This window comes from Solanum dulcamara, chromosome 6, assembly GCF_947179165.1.
Source record: "Solanum dulcamara chromosome 6, daSolDulc1.2, whole genome shotgun sequence".
Classification (NCBI taxonomy): Eukaryota; Viridiplantae; Streptophyta; class Magnoliopsida; order Solanales; family Solanaceae; genus Solanum; species Solanum dulcamara.
This window is the reverse complement of record NC_077242.1, coordinates 37,853,614-37,870,148: the sequence shown is the minus strand read 5'-3', so window position 1 is coordinate 37,870,148 and position 16,535 is coordinate 37,853,614. Positions and strand designations below refer to the sequence as shown.

The 16,535-nt window shown below is 34.7% G+C and overlaps 1 protein-coding gene across 18 annotated transcripts; it reads right to left on the bottom strand.

Moving 5' to 3' along the window:
• Positions 1-3,192: 3,192 nt before the first annotated feature.
• On the bottom strand, positions 3,193-16,248 carry LOC129893488 (zinc finger BED domain-containing protein RICESLEEPER 2-like). 18 transcript variants are annotated; one of them, XR_008767486.1, is made up of 10 exons: positions 15,957-16,248; positions 15,184-15,366; positions 14,123-14,168; positions 11,598-13,189; positions 8,515-10,613; positions 8,355-8,411; positions 6,722-8,241; positions 4,197-6,145; positions 3,893-3,962; positions 3,193-3,778 (listed from the first exon to the last, which is right to left on the bottom strand). XR_008767486.1 is itself a non-coding variant. In XM_055969024.1 (4 exons), exons 2-4 carry the CDS (start codon positions 5,372-5,374, stop codon positions 3,756-3,758), a joined length of 570 nt encoding a protein of 189 aa, XP_055824999.1. In that variant the 5' UTR covers positions 5,375-6,145; positions 6,722-7,120; the 3' UTR covers positions 3,193-3,755. The 18 variants fall into 18 exon arrangements, 1 of the variants encoding a protein (XP_055824999.1); XR_008767483.1 differs by having other exon boundaries at positions 14,123-14,163; XR_008767477.1 differs by having other exon boundaries at positions 11,598-13,016; positions 13,131-15,366.
• Positions 16,249-16,535: the final 287 nt, after the last annotated feature.

The window sequence follows — 16,535 nt, the reverse complement described above, 5'->3', positions numbered from 1 at the left end:
CTCCTGATCGATAATCCAAACTCAGATTTTCCAAAAAGAATAAGGATAATGTGTTACATGAGCGGCCAAATCCCAAAGCATTCTTAAGGCACTTGTAAGAATTTTGAGGGATGTTACACGTAGCTTTCGGTAGGTCTTGAGATGGCTGGTGTGACTCAGTGTTAGTGTCGAAGGCCTCTGTGGCTTGTTGTAGCCATAGGTTTGGCTTAGCTGTGCTCTTTGGGAGCTGAGATGGCATATATTGGGGTAAGGCGTCGATCCTAAGGATATTTCTCCCCCTGTCTGATTCTGACCTATGTCTTGATTATTCGCTCTTGTTCAGCAGTACACTTAGGATGCCTCTATATCTATTATCTATTGATTAGATCCAAGGCCGTGCTCGAGGAGCGATTGGATCCCAGGTTAGTCCCTTCTTGCCTTGACTGTGTGGTTTAGCTCGATGTTACTTTTTGTATTATGTGTTTCTTGTTTGGATGCTGGTGGTGGCATATTTGAATTGATTGAGCATATTCACGTATTTTGTAGTAAGATCCTGCCATTTCATTGGATCTTCGATACTACTTTTTAGAGGACATTCTCACATTTTTTCTACTTTTAAATTAGTTTTAAATGAAAGTCTTACCACCTGGACTACTTTGATAAAATGGTTTGAGATTTATGAGGCGTCGAGGACGTGCTCTACTTTATATTAACAGTTCAGAGGCATCGAGGATGCGCTCAGTTTCTATTGATATCCAGTGCGGTGTCACCCTTTTATACTTTGGCTGCATCTGGGATGCCTTTAGCCTGTACTTGACTATCTGGCGCGGCATCACCCTTTTCTACATTGGCTTGGCCACTCACTCTTTGGTAACACTACGGGATACTATATGTCTATGTAAGACCTGATTTGGGCCCAGACAGTGTATACAGACTTCCCGCATCTCCTATGGGCCCTTTTGACCAGTGCACCATAAAATTGGATGAGGGAGTCGCATGGGTCCCATCTGGCAGGCACAGGGCTGGGTCTATACACTTATTGTAGTTGTTGTTTGCTGAGAGCCACCGATGATGTTTCTAGTTTTTACTACAAACTTGCATTCATTAGCATCGCCTATTACCAGTATGCTTGTTTGGTGTGGTCCCCGATTTATGGGGGCCGGGGGGGGGGTATGTTTTGTTATTGTTTATACCTTCCGGGGGTATGGGCGTCCGATCGATTATTGTCTGATTATACCTGTTCTTATATCTTGTCGTACTTGTAATTAGTTTGCAGGGTTTTTTAGTCTAGGTTGTTGTTGGGGTTTTTCTGTTAGATTAAGTTGGTTTGGTTCTTTGTTGATATGTGGTTAGCTGTGATAGACAGTGTTTCCGTCCTTGATTAGTTGTCTCCTTTATTGCTTCTTTCTGTAAATAGGTTGTGGCTTGCGTGTGCAGGTGCGTTTTTTGACTCTGTCTTTTATAGTTATATATATCCTACCTCTTTACTCTCATTTCCTGCTTTACCTTGTGTTAGATCTTATTTGTTTACTTGTGCTATATTTTACTTGTGATTTATACTTGCCTTATCTGTGGAGCTTAGTCGTCCTATGCATACTGAGTACCATTCATTTGGTACTCATACTACACTTCTGCCCCCTGCAGATCATAGTATGGGTTCTCGCCGTTGATTTAGACTAGTGCGGAGCAGCTTCTGATTCAGAGATTTGGTGAGCTCCTGGCGTTCAGAGTTGCCGATTTCTATCTGTGACAGACCAAGACTAGTCTTTACTTGCTTTCGAAGACTGCCTGTACTTATTTTGTATTTTAAAGAGCCTTGTATTCGTATTTTAATTTAGATGCTCGATTACTGACTGATGCCAGGTCTTGGGGTGGTTTCTTGTGTGTGTTTTAGTTGTTCTCTTTCTTCTCATTATCCCTTACTTTTCGCTTTATCTATTCATCTTCCGCTTGATAGCCCGTTGCCTCTGGTTTCGAGGTAAGAGTTAAGGATTAGGCTTACCTGCTGGTGGGTGTTAGCAGGTGCCATCACGGCCTGAGAAGTTGGGTCGTGACAATAGATTATATTATTATTATTATTATTATTATTATTATTATTATTATTATTATTATTATTATTTTTGTAACGAAACTTACTTAAAGGATAGTATTTTATTTCTTCCTAATCAATCCTTTTGTGACATTAGATTTGCTCTCTCACACATAGTAGAACACGAATTATCTATATAAAAAAAACATGAACTCAGCAGAAAAAATGAAGTCTAGATGCCAAATACACCAGAATTCTTCTCTCTTTTTTCTAACTAGATAAAACTCTTATTCAAATACTTTTGGATCTAATTAAAAAGGTTCCCACATGAGCTTTTAAACTCTATACGCATTTTCTAAATCCAATTATGAGAATCATCATTACATTATATTTACTCATGGTTAGCTTACAAATGATTAAATTTCTTCCAAAAGTGTTTGATCTAATTTCATGTCGCTATACATTTGGCCTGTTTTGCTTCGTTAATAAATTGTGTTGCACATTTCTGTGAAGACTTTTGTGCATTATTGTATTAAATTATTGAGATGGAATTGATAATAATTAAAATGGCTAACATTAAGAGGTTGATATTATTAATTATTTGTTTCATTAATTGATCACTTTGATTGGAAAACTCAGTTCTTTCATGATTTAATTAAAGTATATCTCCATATTTTAATAGGGCTGGACATTCAATCGGTTCGGTTTGATCGGTTTGATTTACAAAATTCAGTTCGATTTTTCGATTTTCAATTTGGTGAAAATGTTAATCCAAACCAAACTAAAATAAATTCGATTTGGTTCGATTTTACAATTTTGGTTCTATTTTTGGTTTGTCAGATTTTTCCACTTGCCTCGAAATGATATATCTTCTCTTGTGAACAAGCACTTTACATTTGACAAGTATGATTTTCTCAATAATACCTCATTACACTTTCTGAAAGACTGTCTCAAAGGTATTGAAAATATGACTAAGAAATAATAGAGAAAGCTTACAAATAATACAGAGCATATTAACCCACCCCCAACTTAGAAATCAACAAATAAATAGATAAATAACAGGAGGAAGATGAGGCAAGGCATAACTTAAACTGTAATAAGAAAGAGAGGAAGCAACAGTCAGCTGCTGCTTCTTGTTGCAACAGTCAACTGCTGCTGACTTTCTCCTTGTTGCAAGCTATGCCTGGAAGGCTGGAACTTGGAAGAATCCCAACATTCTCTCCAATATCATTTATCACTTCAATAATAGTCAGCTGCTGCTGACAAAAACCCAAATTGATTTCCAAGCAGGGGAATAAAAGGGGAAGTACAAGCTGTGCCAGTTGCTATCTATACCCAAACAACAGCAACAGCTAAAGCATTGTTAAAAATAAAAGCATCATTTTTCCTTCACACAAAAGAACTCAAATGTAAAGCATCATTTTTCCATCACACAAAAGAACTAAAGTATGATGCAAAATAGGGCTTAAAGCTGCACAGAGGTCCTGTAATCAACAGCAGCATTGCTCCTAGTCTTTTCAGATGAAGAGGTACATACCAAGCACTTCTATTCTATATTCTATAGCTAAGAAAATAACAAAATATTTTTCCTTCTATAGCTTCCAGCCTTCCAGTAGGCAGCACCGCATCATCAACAACCAAAACTCCAAAAGACCAATAAGGCAACAAACATAATGCACTTCTATAGCTTCTAGTTCCAGCAGACAACAACTTAGAAAGCAACAACACAATGATGTACATTTATAGCTCAATCAAACAGCCACTGCAAATCTGCAATAGCATTCAAATTGCGAGAAAATGAAATCCTTTAGACAAATAATAGACAATTCATAATAAAATATATAAACCTACCAAATAATCTATGCATAGAATTATTTTACTTACCACACGTCACTAGTTGATAGGTGTAACTACATATCCACAATACTAGATTCATTTTCACCAAAAGCCATATCTAAAAAAAATAAAAGAACTTGTTAATTGTTATGAAACACAAGTAAGAAAATTATTTTTGATATAATGAATTGAAAATACAAAATTCTTATCAAGTTCAAGTTGCTCAAGATACTCCAAATCTTCCTCAATATTATTGGAATAGGCTCACTTCTAAGCCAATCTTGAAGACAAATAACAAATTGCACAAGTTTAGAAGTCAATGAACTCCTAAAGGGATCAAGAATGCGACCACCTATGCTGAAGGCACATTCTGATGCGACGCTTGAAATAGGAATGTCTAACACATCATGAGCCATCTACGCAAGAATGAGAAATCTCGTCTCATTAACTTTCCACCACAATAATATATCAAAGCCATCACTATTTGACTTAATATCATCGGCAATATATCTATCCAGTTCTGATTTACTCCCTGATCCTCCACTAACTTCTTTATGCTTCTCAAATTGTTGTTTTGTTCTCATTGTTCCTTTTTTTTGAAAGTTGCGATAGTCACTCACAATAGATTTACTTGATGAGTTGCCAAATGATGTAGGTGAAGATGATGGAAATAAAGAGCCTTTTGATGACTTCTTAACTTAATAACCAAACAAAGCTTCCATGTATATTTTCACTGATTCAATTAGCTTGTCCCCAATATCTTTTTCAAACACATCCACAATTGCAAAAGGAACATAATCAAGCTTGTTATGGGGATCTAACACAGATAAAATAAAGATCATCTTGTTCATTTTCTCCGGTTCACCCCAATACTTTCTGAACTTTATCCTCATATTTTTTTGCCATTTATTACAAATTACCATCTTCATTTTCCATCATCTCTTGCAAAATAAGATCAAGTTCAGCAATTTCCACAAAATGCACAGTGTTAGTGACATACTTTGAACTAGAGACCTTCAAAGTAAAAAGATAAAAAGTTTCAAGAAACTTTACCATTGACCTCACTTTTTCCCAATCATCAAAAGTAAGAATACATGCACTAGTTCCATCTTCACAAGGATAGGTACGAAGATGATCCATGAATCCAATATCATAAAAACTATATCTTTCAAAAGCAAGCTCAAAATGTTGTTCTGTATCAAGCATCAAGTATGTAGAATTCCATAGAGTAGGAACATCTAAACATAATGATTTCTTACAAGTTATCAATTGAGATTCACAACATTCTTTGAACTTTCTAATTCTTGAGGGAGATTGTTTAATGCATTTCACAGCTTGTCTCACTCGCTTGATAGACTTACCAATTTCTTTAGACCCATCTTGCACAATTAGATTAAGAATATGTGCCATACATCTCACATGAAGGTGTTCACCCCCTATTATGTTAGTTCCCCAATTACTCGATTGCTTAGACATTTCTTTCACCGTAATATCATTAGAACTAGAATTATCAACTATAATGGTAAACATATTATCCAACCTCCCATTCAAGGAAACATTTAGTAATGGAAATCACCATATCCTCGCCCTTATCACTAGAAATAGGACAAAAGTTTACTGTTCTTTTATGCAAAGTCCAGTTTCTATCTATAAAGTGGGCTTTCAGACACATGTAGGTGATTCTTTGTATAGAGGTCCAAGTATCTGTTGTAAGACAATCTTTTGGACGTGCTTCTTTGAAAACCTTCTTTAAAACTTGTCTTTGCCACTATAGAGTTCACAAAAACCTCTAGTCAAGGTTTTACAAGAAGGAATATGAAATTGTGGCACCGTTACTTTCATGAAGTTTTTAAAACCTTCTTTCTCAACAAAACTAAATGGTAGCTCGTCAACAATTACCATTTGTGCTAAAGCTCTTCTACTTTGTGCTTGGTCAAATTTCCAGGTACTAATCACCCCTTCCTTTGCTTTCGTTGAAGATGATAGAAAACTTAATAATTTTTCACCATCATCTACGGTCCGAAGAAGATTAGGACACTTATTCAACAAATGATTATTCATTGTCATAGTACCATTACCTTTTGTAGCAGCTGCATAAATTTTCCCACAATACTTGCATTTTGCTTTTGGAGCTTCAATTCGTTAGTAAACTTACCAAAATGCTTCCAACAAGCAGCCCTATGTTCCATGAATTTTCTTTGAAGTATCAACATTAAATTCGACTTCATTTGGAGATGAAGTGTTAGGTAAGCTTTCATTTGAATCCCCACCTTCACTTACCCTACTTCCAATTTCTTCCATCTGTGAAAAGTGAAACAAACAGGAAGAATTAAAACACAATAAGATGGCATGGAATAACAATGGGTGAAATTCATCAAGAGACAAAAACAGTGTGTTCAATCAAGAAATACAATTCAATGGGCTCAAAACCTTGGTTTATTAATAAACCAGTAGTAAGTACACACTCATTTTGTTACTATGAATAGTACACACTCTTTTTGTTCAATCATATATTTTCTTAAGACAAAAGTTCAAACTTGTAATCTTTTATTTATCCATACCAATTATTGTTCGATACTCATCTTGACATACACTATTGCAAAATAGAATCCAAACTTGTATGTATTTTACTCATGCCCACTTGCTCAAATCATCCAACTTAAGGTATAGAATAAAGTTACCCCCAAAGTGTTAGTTGATGAATATGCATAGCTTATCTACTTACAATACAGTGTTAATCGTTAGGTCAAGTAAAGTCTATTTTGTAAATAATTATTATTACTTCATTAATTAACAAAGACACCAATTCTTAAAATCATATATGTAACAAAAATTAAAAGTTCCAAGCAATCGATGATTAACAGAAAAATTACGCACCTTGAAATGAACTCGGAGACATGAACCCCTGGATTTGCAAGCTAATGCCAGAACACAAACAAAACTCAAAACGAGCAATTCTTGATGTAGCAGACGAGCAGTCGACTGCGAGTTTGATCCTTGATATTGCGACAGCCGTGTGGAGACAGACTGAAGTGACGAGTGAGAGAGAGTGGGAGAGACGAGTTGACGACTTAGTTTGAGAGACTAACGAGAGAGTTTAGAGTTTAGCTGTTTAGGGATTTGAATTTGAGATTTTGGGATATTATGGAATTGGGTTTGAATTGGGCGACCGGCCACACCTTTCATAAATGAATTGTGACGTATATGGATGGAGTTGGACTGTGGACTAGGGCTGTTCATCCTAAGAAAAGCAGTTTTCACTGGGTACAACTATTCTATGCTAGCATTAACATAGCATGCTTCTACTTTTGTTGTGTTGCAAATTCCGGATCAGAAACAATCCGATTTATAAAATTCGATTCGATTTTTCGATTTTCAATTTGGTGAAAATGTTAATCCAAACCAAACTAAAATAAATTCGATTTGGTTCGATTTTACAATTTTGGTTCTATTTTTGGTTTGTCAGATTTTTCCACTTGCCTCGAAATGATATATCTTCTCTTGTGAACAAGCACTTTACATTTGACAAGTATGATTTTCTCAATAATACCTCATTACACTTTCTGAAAGACTGTCTCAAAGGTATTGAAAATATGACTAAGAAATAATAGAGAAAGCTTACAAATAATACAGAGCATATTAACCCACCCCCAACTTAGAAATCAACAAATAAATAGATAAATAACAGGAGGAAGATGAGGCAAGGCATAACTTAAACTGTAATAAGAAAGAGAGGAAGCAACAGTCAGCTGCTGCTTCTTGTTGCAACAGTCAACTGCTGCTGACTTTCTCCTTGTTGCAAGCTATGCCTGGAAGGCTGGAACTTGGAAGAATCCCAACATTCTCTCCAATATCATTTATCACTTCAATAATAGTCAGCTGCTGCTGACAAAAACCCAAATTGATTTCCAAGCAGGGGAATAAAAGGGGAAGTACAAGCTGTGCCAGTTGCTATCTATACCCAAACAGGAGTAGCAAGAACTAAAGCATTGCTAAAAAAAGCATCATTGTTCCTTCACACAAAAGAACTCAAATGTAAAGCATAATTTTTCCATTACACAAAAGAACTAAAGTATAATGCAAAACAAGGCTTAAAGCTGCACAAAGGTCTTGTAATCAACAGCAGCATTGCTCCTAGTTATTTCATATGAAGAGGTACTTACAAAGCACTTCTATTCTATATTCTGTCAGCTATGAAAATAACAAAATATTTTTCTTTCTATAGCTTCCAGCGTTCCAGTAGGCAGCACCGCAGCATCAGCAACCAAAACTCCAAAAGACCAATAAGGCAACAAACATAATGCACTTCTATAACCTCTAGTTCCACTAGGCAGCAACTTAGAAAACAACAACACAGTGATGTACGTTTATAGCTCAACCAAACAACCACTGCAAATCTGTAATAACATCCAAATTACGAGAAAATGAACTCTTTAGACAAATAATAGACATTTCATAATAAAATATATAAAATTACCAAATAAGCTATGCATAGAAGTGTTTTACTTACCACACGTCACTAGTTGATAGGTGTAACTACATATCCACAATACTAGATTCATTTTTACTACAAGCCATATCAAAAAAAATGAAAGAACTTGTTAATTGTTATGAAACACAAGTAAGAAAATTATTTTCGATATAATGAATTGAAAATACAAAATTCTTACCAAGTTCAAGTTGCTCAAGATACTCTAAATCTTCCTCAATATTGATTGGAATAGGCTCACTTTTAAGCCAATCTTGAAGACAAATAGGAGATTGCACAAGTTTATGAGTCAATGAACTGCTAAAGGGATCAAGAATGCGACCACCTGTGTTGAATGCGCATTCTGATGCAACGCTTGAAATAGAAATGGCAAACACATCACGAGCCATCTACGCAAAAATGGAAAATCTCGGCTCATTAACTTTCCACCACATTAATATATCAAAGCCATCACTATCTGACTTAATATCTTCGGAAATATCTCTATCCAATTCCGATTTACTACCTGAACCTCCACTAACTTCTTCATGCTTCTCAAATTATTGTTTTGTTCTCATTGTTCCTTTTTTTGAAAGTTCTCATAATAACTCACAATAGATTTACTTGATGAATTGCCAGATGATGTAGGTGAAGATTATGGAAATAAAGAGCCTTTTATTACTTCTTAACATAATAACCAAATAAAGCTTTCATGCATATTTTCACTGATTCAATTCGCTTGTTCCCAATATCTTTTCCAAACATATCCTTAATTGCAAAAGAAATATAATCAAGCTTGTTACGGGGATCCAACACAGATGAAATAAAGATCATCCTGTTCATTTTCTCTGATTCACCCCAATACTTTCTGAATTTTATCCTCATATTTTTTTCCATTTCTTTCACATTACCATCTTCATTCTCCATCATCTCTTTCAAAATAAGATCAAGTTCAAATATTTCCACAAAATGCACATTGTTAGTGACATACTTTGCACCAGAGACCTTTAAAGCAAGATGATAAAAAGTTTCAAGAATATTTACCATTGACCTCACATTTTCCCAATCATCACTTGTAAGAATAGCTGTACTAGTTCCATCTTCACAAGGATAGGTACGAAGATGATCCAAGAATCCAATATCATAAAAACTATATCTTTCCAAAGCAAGCTCAAAATATTGTGCTGTATCAAGCATAAAGTATGTAGAATTCCACCGAATAGGAACATCTAAACATAATGATTTCTTACAAGTTATCAATTAAGATTCACAACATTCTTTGAACTTTCTAATTCTTGAGGGAGATTATTTAATGTATTTCACAGCTTGTCTCACTCGTTTGATAGACTTACCAATTTCTTTCAACCCATCTTGCACAATAAGATTAAGAATATGTGCCATACATCTCACATGATGGTGTTCAACCCCCCCCCCCCCCCATTATGTTAGTTCCTCAATTACTCAATTTCTTAGACATTTCTTTCACCGTAACATCATTAGAACTAGCATTATCAATTGTAATAGTAAACACATTATCCAAACCCTATTCAGGCAAACATTTAGTAATGGAAACCGCCATATCCTCGCCCTTATCACTAGAAATAGGACAAAAGTTTACTGTTCTTTTATGCAAAGTCCAGTTTCTATCTATAAAGTGGGCTTTCAGACACATGTAGGTGATTCTTTGTATAGAGGTCCAAGTATCTGTTGTAAGACAATCTTTTGGACGTGCTTCTTTGAAAACCTTCTTTAAAACTTGTCTTTGCCACTATAGAGTTCACAAAAACCTCTAGTCAAGGTTTTACAAGAAGGAATATGAAATTGTGGCACCGTTACTTTCATGAAGTTTTTAAAACCTTCTTTCTCAACAAAACTAAATGGTAGCTCGTCAACAATTACCATTTGTGCTAAAGCTCTTCTACTTTGTGCTTGGTCAAATTTCCAGGTACTAATCACCCCTTCCTTTGCTTTCGTTGAAGATGATAGAAAACTTAATAATTTTTCACCATCATCTACGGTCCGAAGAAGATTAGGACACTTATTCAACAAATGATTATTCATTGTCATAGTACCATTACCTTTTGTAGCAGCTGCATAAATTTTCCCACAATACTTGCATTTTGCTTTTGGAGCTTCAATTCGTTAGTAAACTTACCAAAATGCTTCCAACAAGCAGCCCTATGTTCCATGAATTTTCTTTGAAGTATCAACATTAAATTCGACTTCATTTGGAGATGAAGTGTTAGGTAAGCTTTCATTTGAATCCCCACCTTCACTTACCCTACTTCCAATTTCTTCCATCTGTGAAAAGTGAAACAAACAGGAAGAATTAAAACACAATAAGATGGCATGGAATAACAATGGGTGAAATTCATCAAGAGACACAAACAGTGTGTTCAATCAAGAAATACAATACAGTGGGTTCGAAACCTTGCTTCATTGATAAACAGTAGTAAGTACATACACTTTTTGTTCAAACTCATTTTGTTACTATGAATAGTACACACTCTTTTTGTTCAATCATATATTTACTTAAGACAAAAGTTCAAACTTGTAATCTTTTATTTATCCATACCAGTTATTATTCGATACTCATCTTGGCATACACTATGGAAAAATAGAATCCAAACTTGTATGTATTTTACTTATGCCCACTTGCTCGAATCATCCAACTTAAGTTATAGAATAAAGTTACCCCCAAAGTATTCGTTGATGAATATGCATAACTTATCTACATACAATACAGTGTTAATCATTAAGTCAAGTAAAGTCTAGTTTGTAAATAATTATTGTTACTTAGAGCCCGTTTGGATTGGCTTTAAGTTGGTCAAAACCAACTTAAAACCCCTTTTCAGCTTTTGGACGTGTTTGCCTAATGCTAACTTTAAGTCAGAAAGTTCTTAAAGTCAGTCAAAAATGAAAAGTTAGGATTCCTAACTTTTTTTTTCTAAGTGCTTAAAGTCATTTTCTTTGACCATGGAAATTACTTTTATATCACTTATATTTTAACTAAATACCCAAACTACCCTTTTTATTCTTTTAACCCTAAAATTCACATGATTTTCCTCATTTAAGCATTTTTATCCAAACACTCAACTACTTATTTATAAAAATAACTTTCAGCACTTTAAACTTCTAAAAGCATTTCATACATAAAAGTTACTTTTTTTAAGCCCATCCAAACGGGCTCTTAACTAATTAAAAAAGGCACCAATTCTTACAATCATCTATGTAACAAAAACTAAAAGCTCCAAGCAATCGATGATGAACAAAAAAATTACGCACCTTGAAATGAACTCGGAGACTTGTACCCTTGGATTTGAAAGCTGATGCCAGAACACAAAAATAATCCAAAACGAGCAGTCCTTGATGTAGTAGACGAGCAGTCCGAAATCCTAAGACCACTGCAAATTTTCTCCTTGATGTACGCCGGCCGAGTGGAGATGGATTGAAGTGATGAGTGAGGGAGAGAGGGATAGTCGGAGAATCGGAGAGACGAATCGAAGACTGAGAGTGAGTGACTAAGGAGAGAGTTAAGAGTTTAGCTGTTATGTATTTGAATTTAGGAATTTGGCATATTATGGAATTGGGTTTGAATTGGGCCACCGGCCACACATTTCATTATTGAATTGGGCCGTGTATTGATGGTATTTGGCTGTGGACTAGGGCTGGGCGTTCGGTCGGTTCGGTGCAGTTTACAAAATTCAGTTCTATTTTTTGATTTTCTGTTTGGTGAAAATGTTAATCCAAATCAAACTAAAATAAATTTGATTTTGTTCGGTTTATTACGATACGGTTTTTGGTTTGTGAGATTTTTCCACTAGCCCTCGAAATGATATATCTTCTCTCGTCAACAAGAACCTTACATTTGACAAGTATGATTTTCTCAACAATACCACGTTACACTTTCCGAAAGACTGTCTCCAAGGCATAGAAAATATGACTAACTAATAATATAGAAAGGTTACAGATAATACAGAGCAGAAAACCCACCCCCAACATAGAAATCAACAAATAAATAGATAAATAACAGGAGGAAGATGAGGCAAGGCATAACTTAGATTGTAAAAAGAATGAGAGGAAGCAACAGTCAGCTGCTGCTCCTTGTTACAATAGTCAACTGCTGCTGACTTTCTCCTTGTTGCACGCTAAGCCTGGAAGGCGGGAACTTCGGAGAATCGTAATATTCTCCAAATATCATTTATCACTTCAATAATAATCCGCTACTGCTGACTAAAACACAAACTGATATCAAAATAGGGGAATAAAAGGGAAAGTATAAGCTGTGCCAGTTGCTATCTATACTTAAAGAGCTGCAGCAAGAACTAAAGCATTGCTTAAAAAAAGCATCATTTTTCCTTCACACAAAAGAACTCAAATGTAAAGCATCATTTTTTCATCACACAAAAGAACTAAAGTATGATGCAAAACAAGGCTTAAAACTGCACAGAGGTCCTGTAATCAACATCAGCATTGCTCCTAGTCTTTTCAGATGAAGAGGTACTTACCAAGCGCTTCTATTCTATATTCTATAGCTTTGAAAATAACAAAATATTTTTCCTTTTATAGCTTCCAGCCTTCCAGTAGGCAACACCACAACATCAACAACCAAAACTCCAAAAGATTAACAAGGAAACAAACATAATGAACTTCTATAGCTTCAATGATGTACGTTTATAGGTCAACTAAACAACCACTGCAAATCTGCAATAACATCCAAATTGCGAGAAAATGAAACTCTCTAGACAAATAATAAATATTTCATAGTAAAATATATAAAACTACCAAATAACCTATACATAAAAGTGTTATACTTACCACACATAGATGTAACTACATATCCACAATACTAGATTCATTTCCACTACAAGCCATATCTAAAAAAATGAAAGAACTTGTTAATTGTTATGAAACACAAGTAAGAAAATTATTTTCACTATAATGAATTGAAAATATAAAATTTTTACCAAGTTGTAGTTGCTCAAATTATTCCAAATAGTCCTCAATATTGATTGGAATCGGCTCACTTCTAAGCCAATCTTAAAGATAAATAATAGGTTTCACACGTTTAGGAGTCAATGATCTCCTAAAGGGATCAAGAATGCGACTACCTGTGTTGAATGTGCATTCTGATGCGACGCTTCAAAATAGGAATGGTTAATAAATCACGAGCCATCTCCACAAGAATGGGAAGTCTCGGCTCATTAATTTTCCACCACATTAATATATCAAAGCCATCACTATCTGACTTAATATCTTCTACAAGATATCTATCCAATTCCATTTTATTACCTGAACCTCCACTAACTTCTTTATGCTTCTCAAATTGTTGTTTTGTTCTCATTGTTCCTTTTTTTTGAAAGTTGCCATAATCACTCACAATAGATTTCCTTGATGAGTTGGCAGATGATGTAGGTGAAGATGATGAAAATAAAGAGAATTTTGATGAATTCTTAACATAATAACAAAACAAAGATTTCATGTATGTTTTCACTGATTCAATTAGCTTGTTCCCAATATCTTTTCCAAACATATCCACAATTGCAAAAGGAACATAATCAAGCTTGTTACGGGGATCCAACAAGACGAAATAAAGATCATCTTGTTCATTTCTCAGGTTCACCCCAATACTTCTTGAACTTTATCCTCATATTTTTTGCCATTTCTTTTAAATTATCATCTTCATTTTCGATCATCTCTTACAAAATAAGATTAAGTTCAGCAATTTCCACAAAATGTACATTGATAGTGATATACTTTGAACTAGAGACCTTCAAAGTAAGAAGATAAAAAGTTTCAAGTAACTTTACCATTGACCTCACATTTTCCCAATCATCACTTGTAAGAATACCTGCACTAGTTCCAACTTCACAAGGATAGGTACGAAGATGATCCAAGAATCCAATATCATAAAAACTATATCTTTCAAAAGCAAGCTCAAAATATTGTGCTGTATCAAGTATCAAGTATGTAGAATTCCACAGAGTAGGAACATTTAAACATAATGAGTTCTTACAAGTTATCAATTGAGATTCACAACATTCTTTGAACTTTCTAATTCTTGAGGGAGATTGTTTAATGTATTTCACAGCTTGTCTCACTCGTTTGATAGACTTACCAATTTCTTTCAACCCATATTGCACAATAAAATTAAGAATTTGTGCCATACATCTCACATGAAGGTGTTCACCCCCTATTATGTTAGTTCCCCAATTACTCAATTGCTTAGATATTTCTTTCACCGTAACATCATTAGAACTAACATTATCAGCTGTAATAGTAAACATTATCCAAACCCCTTTCAACAAACATTTAGTAACAGAAACCGCCATATCCTCGCCCTTATGACTAGAAGTAGGACAAAAGTTTATTATTCTTTTATGCAAAGTCTAATTTCTTTCTATAAAGTGGGCTGTCAGACACATGTAGGTTATTCTTTGTATAGAGGTCTAAGTATCTGTCGTAAGACAAACTTTTGGACGTGCTTCTTTGAAAACCTTCTTCAAAACTTGTCTTTGTTCACTATAGAGTTCATAACAATCTCTAGTCAAGGTTTTACGAGAAGGAATATGAAATTGTGGCACTGTTACTTTCATGAACTTTTTAAAACTTTCTTTTTCAACAAAACTAACTAGTAGCTCGTCAACAATTACCATTTGTGCCAAAGCTCTCCTACTTTGTGCTTAGTCAAATTTCCAAGTCCTAATCACCCCTTTCTTCGCTTTCGTTGAAGATGGTAGAAAGCTTATTGATTTTTAACCATCATCTACGGTCCTGGGAAGTTTAGGACACTTATTCAACAAATGGTTATTCATTGTCGTAGTACCATTACTTTTTGTTTTAGTTGCATAAATTTTCCCACAATACTTACATTTTGCTTTCGGAGCTCCAATTTTGTCAGTGAACTTATCAAAATGCTTCCAACAAGCAGCCCTAGGTTCCTTGACTTTTCTTTTCTTTGAAGTATCAACATTAACTTCAACTTCATTTGGAGATGAAGTGTTAGGTAGGCTTTCATTTGAAGCCTCACCTTCACCTACTTCCAATTTCTTCCCTATGTGAAAAGTGAAACAAACAGGAAGAATTAAAATAATAAGATGGCATGGAATAACTATGGGTGAAATTCATCAAGAGACACAAATAGTGTGTTCAATCAAGAAGTACAATACAATGGGTTCGAAACCTTGCTTCATTGATAAACCAGTAGTAAGTTCACACTCTTTTTGTTCAAATTCTTTTATTTACTATGGACAGTACACACTATTTTTGTTCAATCATATATCTGCTTAAGACAACAGTTCAAACTTGTAATCTTTTATTTATCCAAACCAGTTATTGTTTGATATTCATCTTGACTTGTACTATGGCGAAATAGAATCCAAACTTGTATGTATTTTACTCATGCCCACTTGCTCAAATAATCCAATTAAGGTATAGAATAAAGTTACTCTCAAAGTGTTAGTTGATGAATATGCATAGCTTATCTACTTACTATGCAGTGTTAATCGTTAGGTCAAGTAAAGTCTAGTTTGTAAATAATTATTATTGCTTAATTAATTAAAAAAGACACCAATTCTTAAAATCATATATGTAACAAAAATTAAAAGTTCCAAGCAATCGATGATTAACATAAAAATTACGCACCTTGAAATGAACTCGGAGACATGAACCCCTGGATTTGCAAGCTAATGCCAGAACACCAACAAAACTCAAAACGAGCAGTCCTTAATCTCGAGACCACTGTGAGTTTGCACCTTGATTTTGCGACAGCCAAGTGAAGTCAGACTAAAGTGACGAGTGAGGGAGAGCGGGAGAGCCAGAGAGTCGGAGAGACTAGTCGACGACTGAGTGTGAGTAACTGACGAGAGAGTTCAGAGTTTAGTTGTTTAGGGATTTGAATTTGGGAATTTGGCATATTATGAAATTGGGCCACCGGCCATAGCTTTCATAATTTAATTGGGGTGTATGGATGGTATTAGACCATGGACTTTTATATTTTGGGTATTAATTAATTTTAATTTTTTCGTTAATCGAAATAAAATAATTAAAAATCAAAAATTGAACCGAATTATTAATTTTTTAAAATTAAAAACCAAACCAAAATCGAAATTAAAAAAATTCAGTTCGGTCAGTTTTTTCGGTTTGAACCAAATTATGCCCATCTCTACTGTGGACTATTATATTTTGGGTTTTAATTAATTTCGATATTTTTGTTAACCGAAA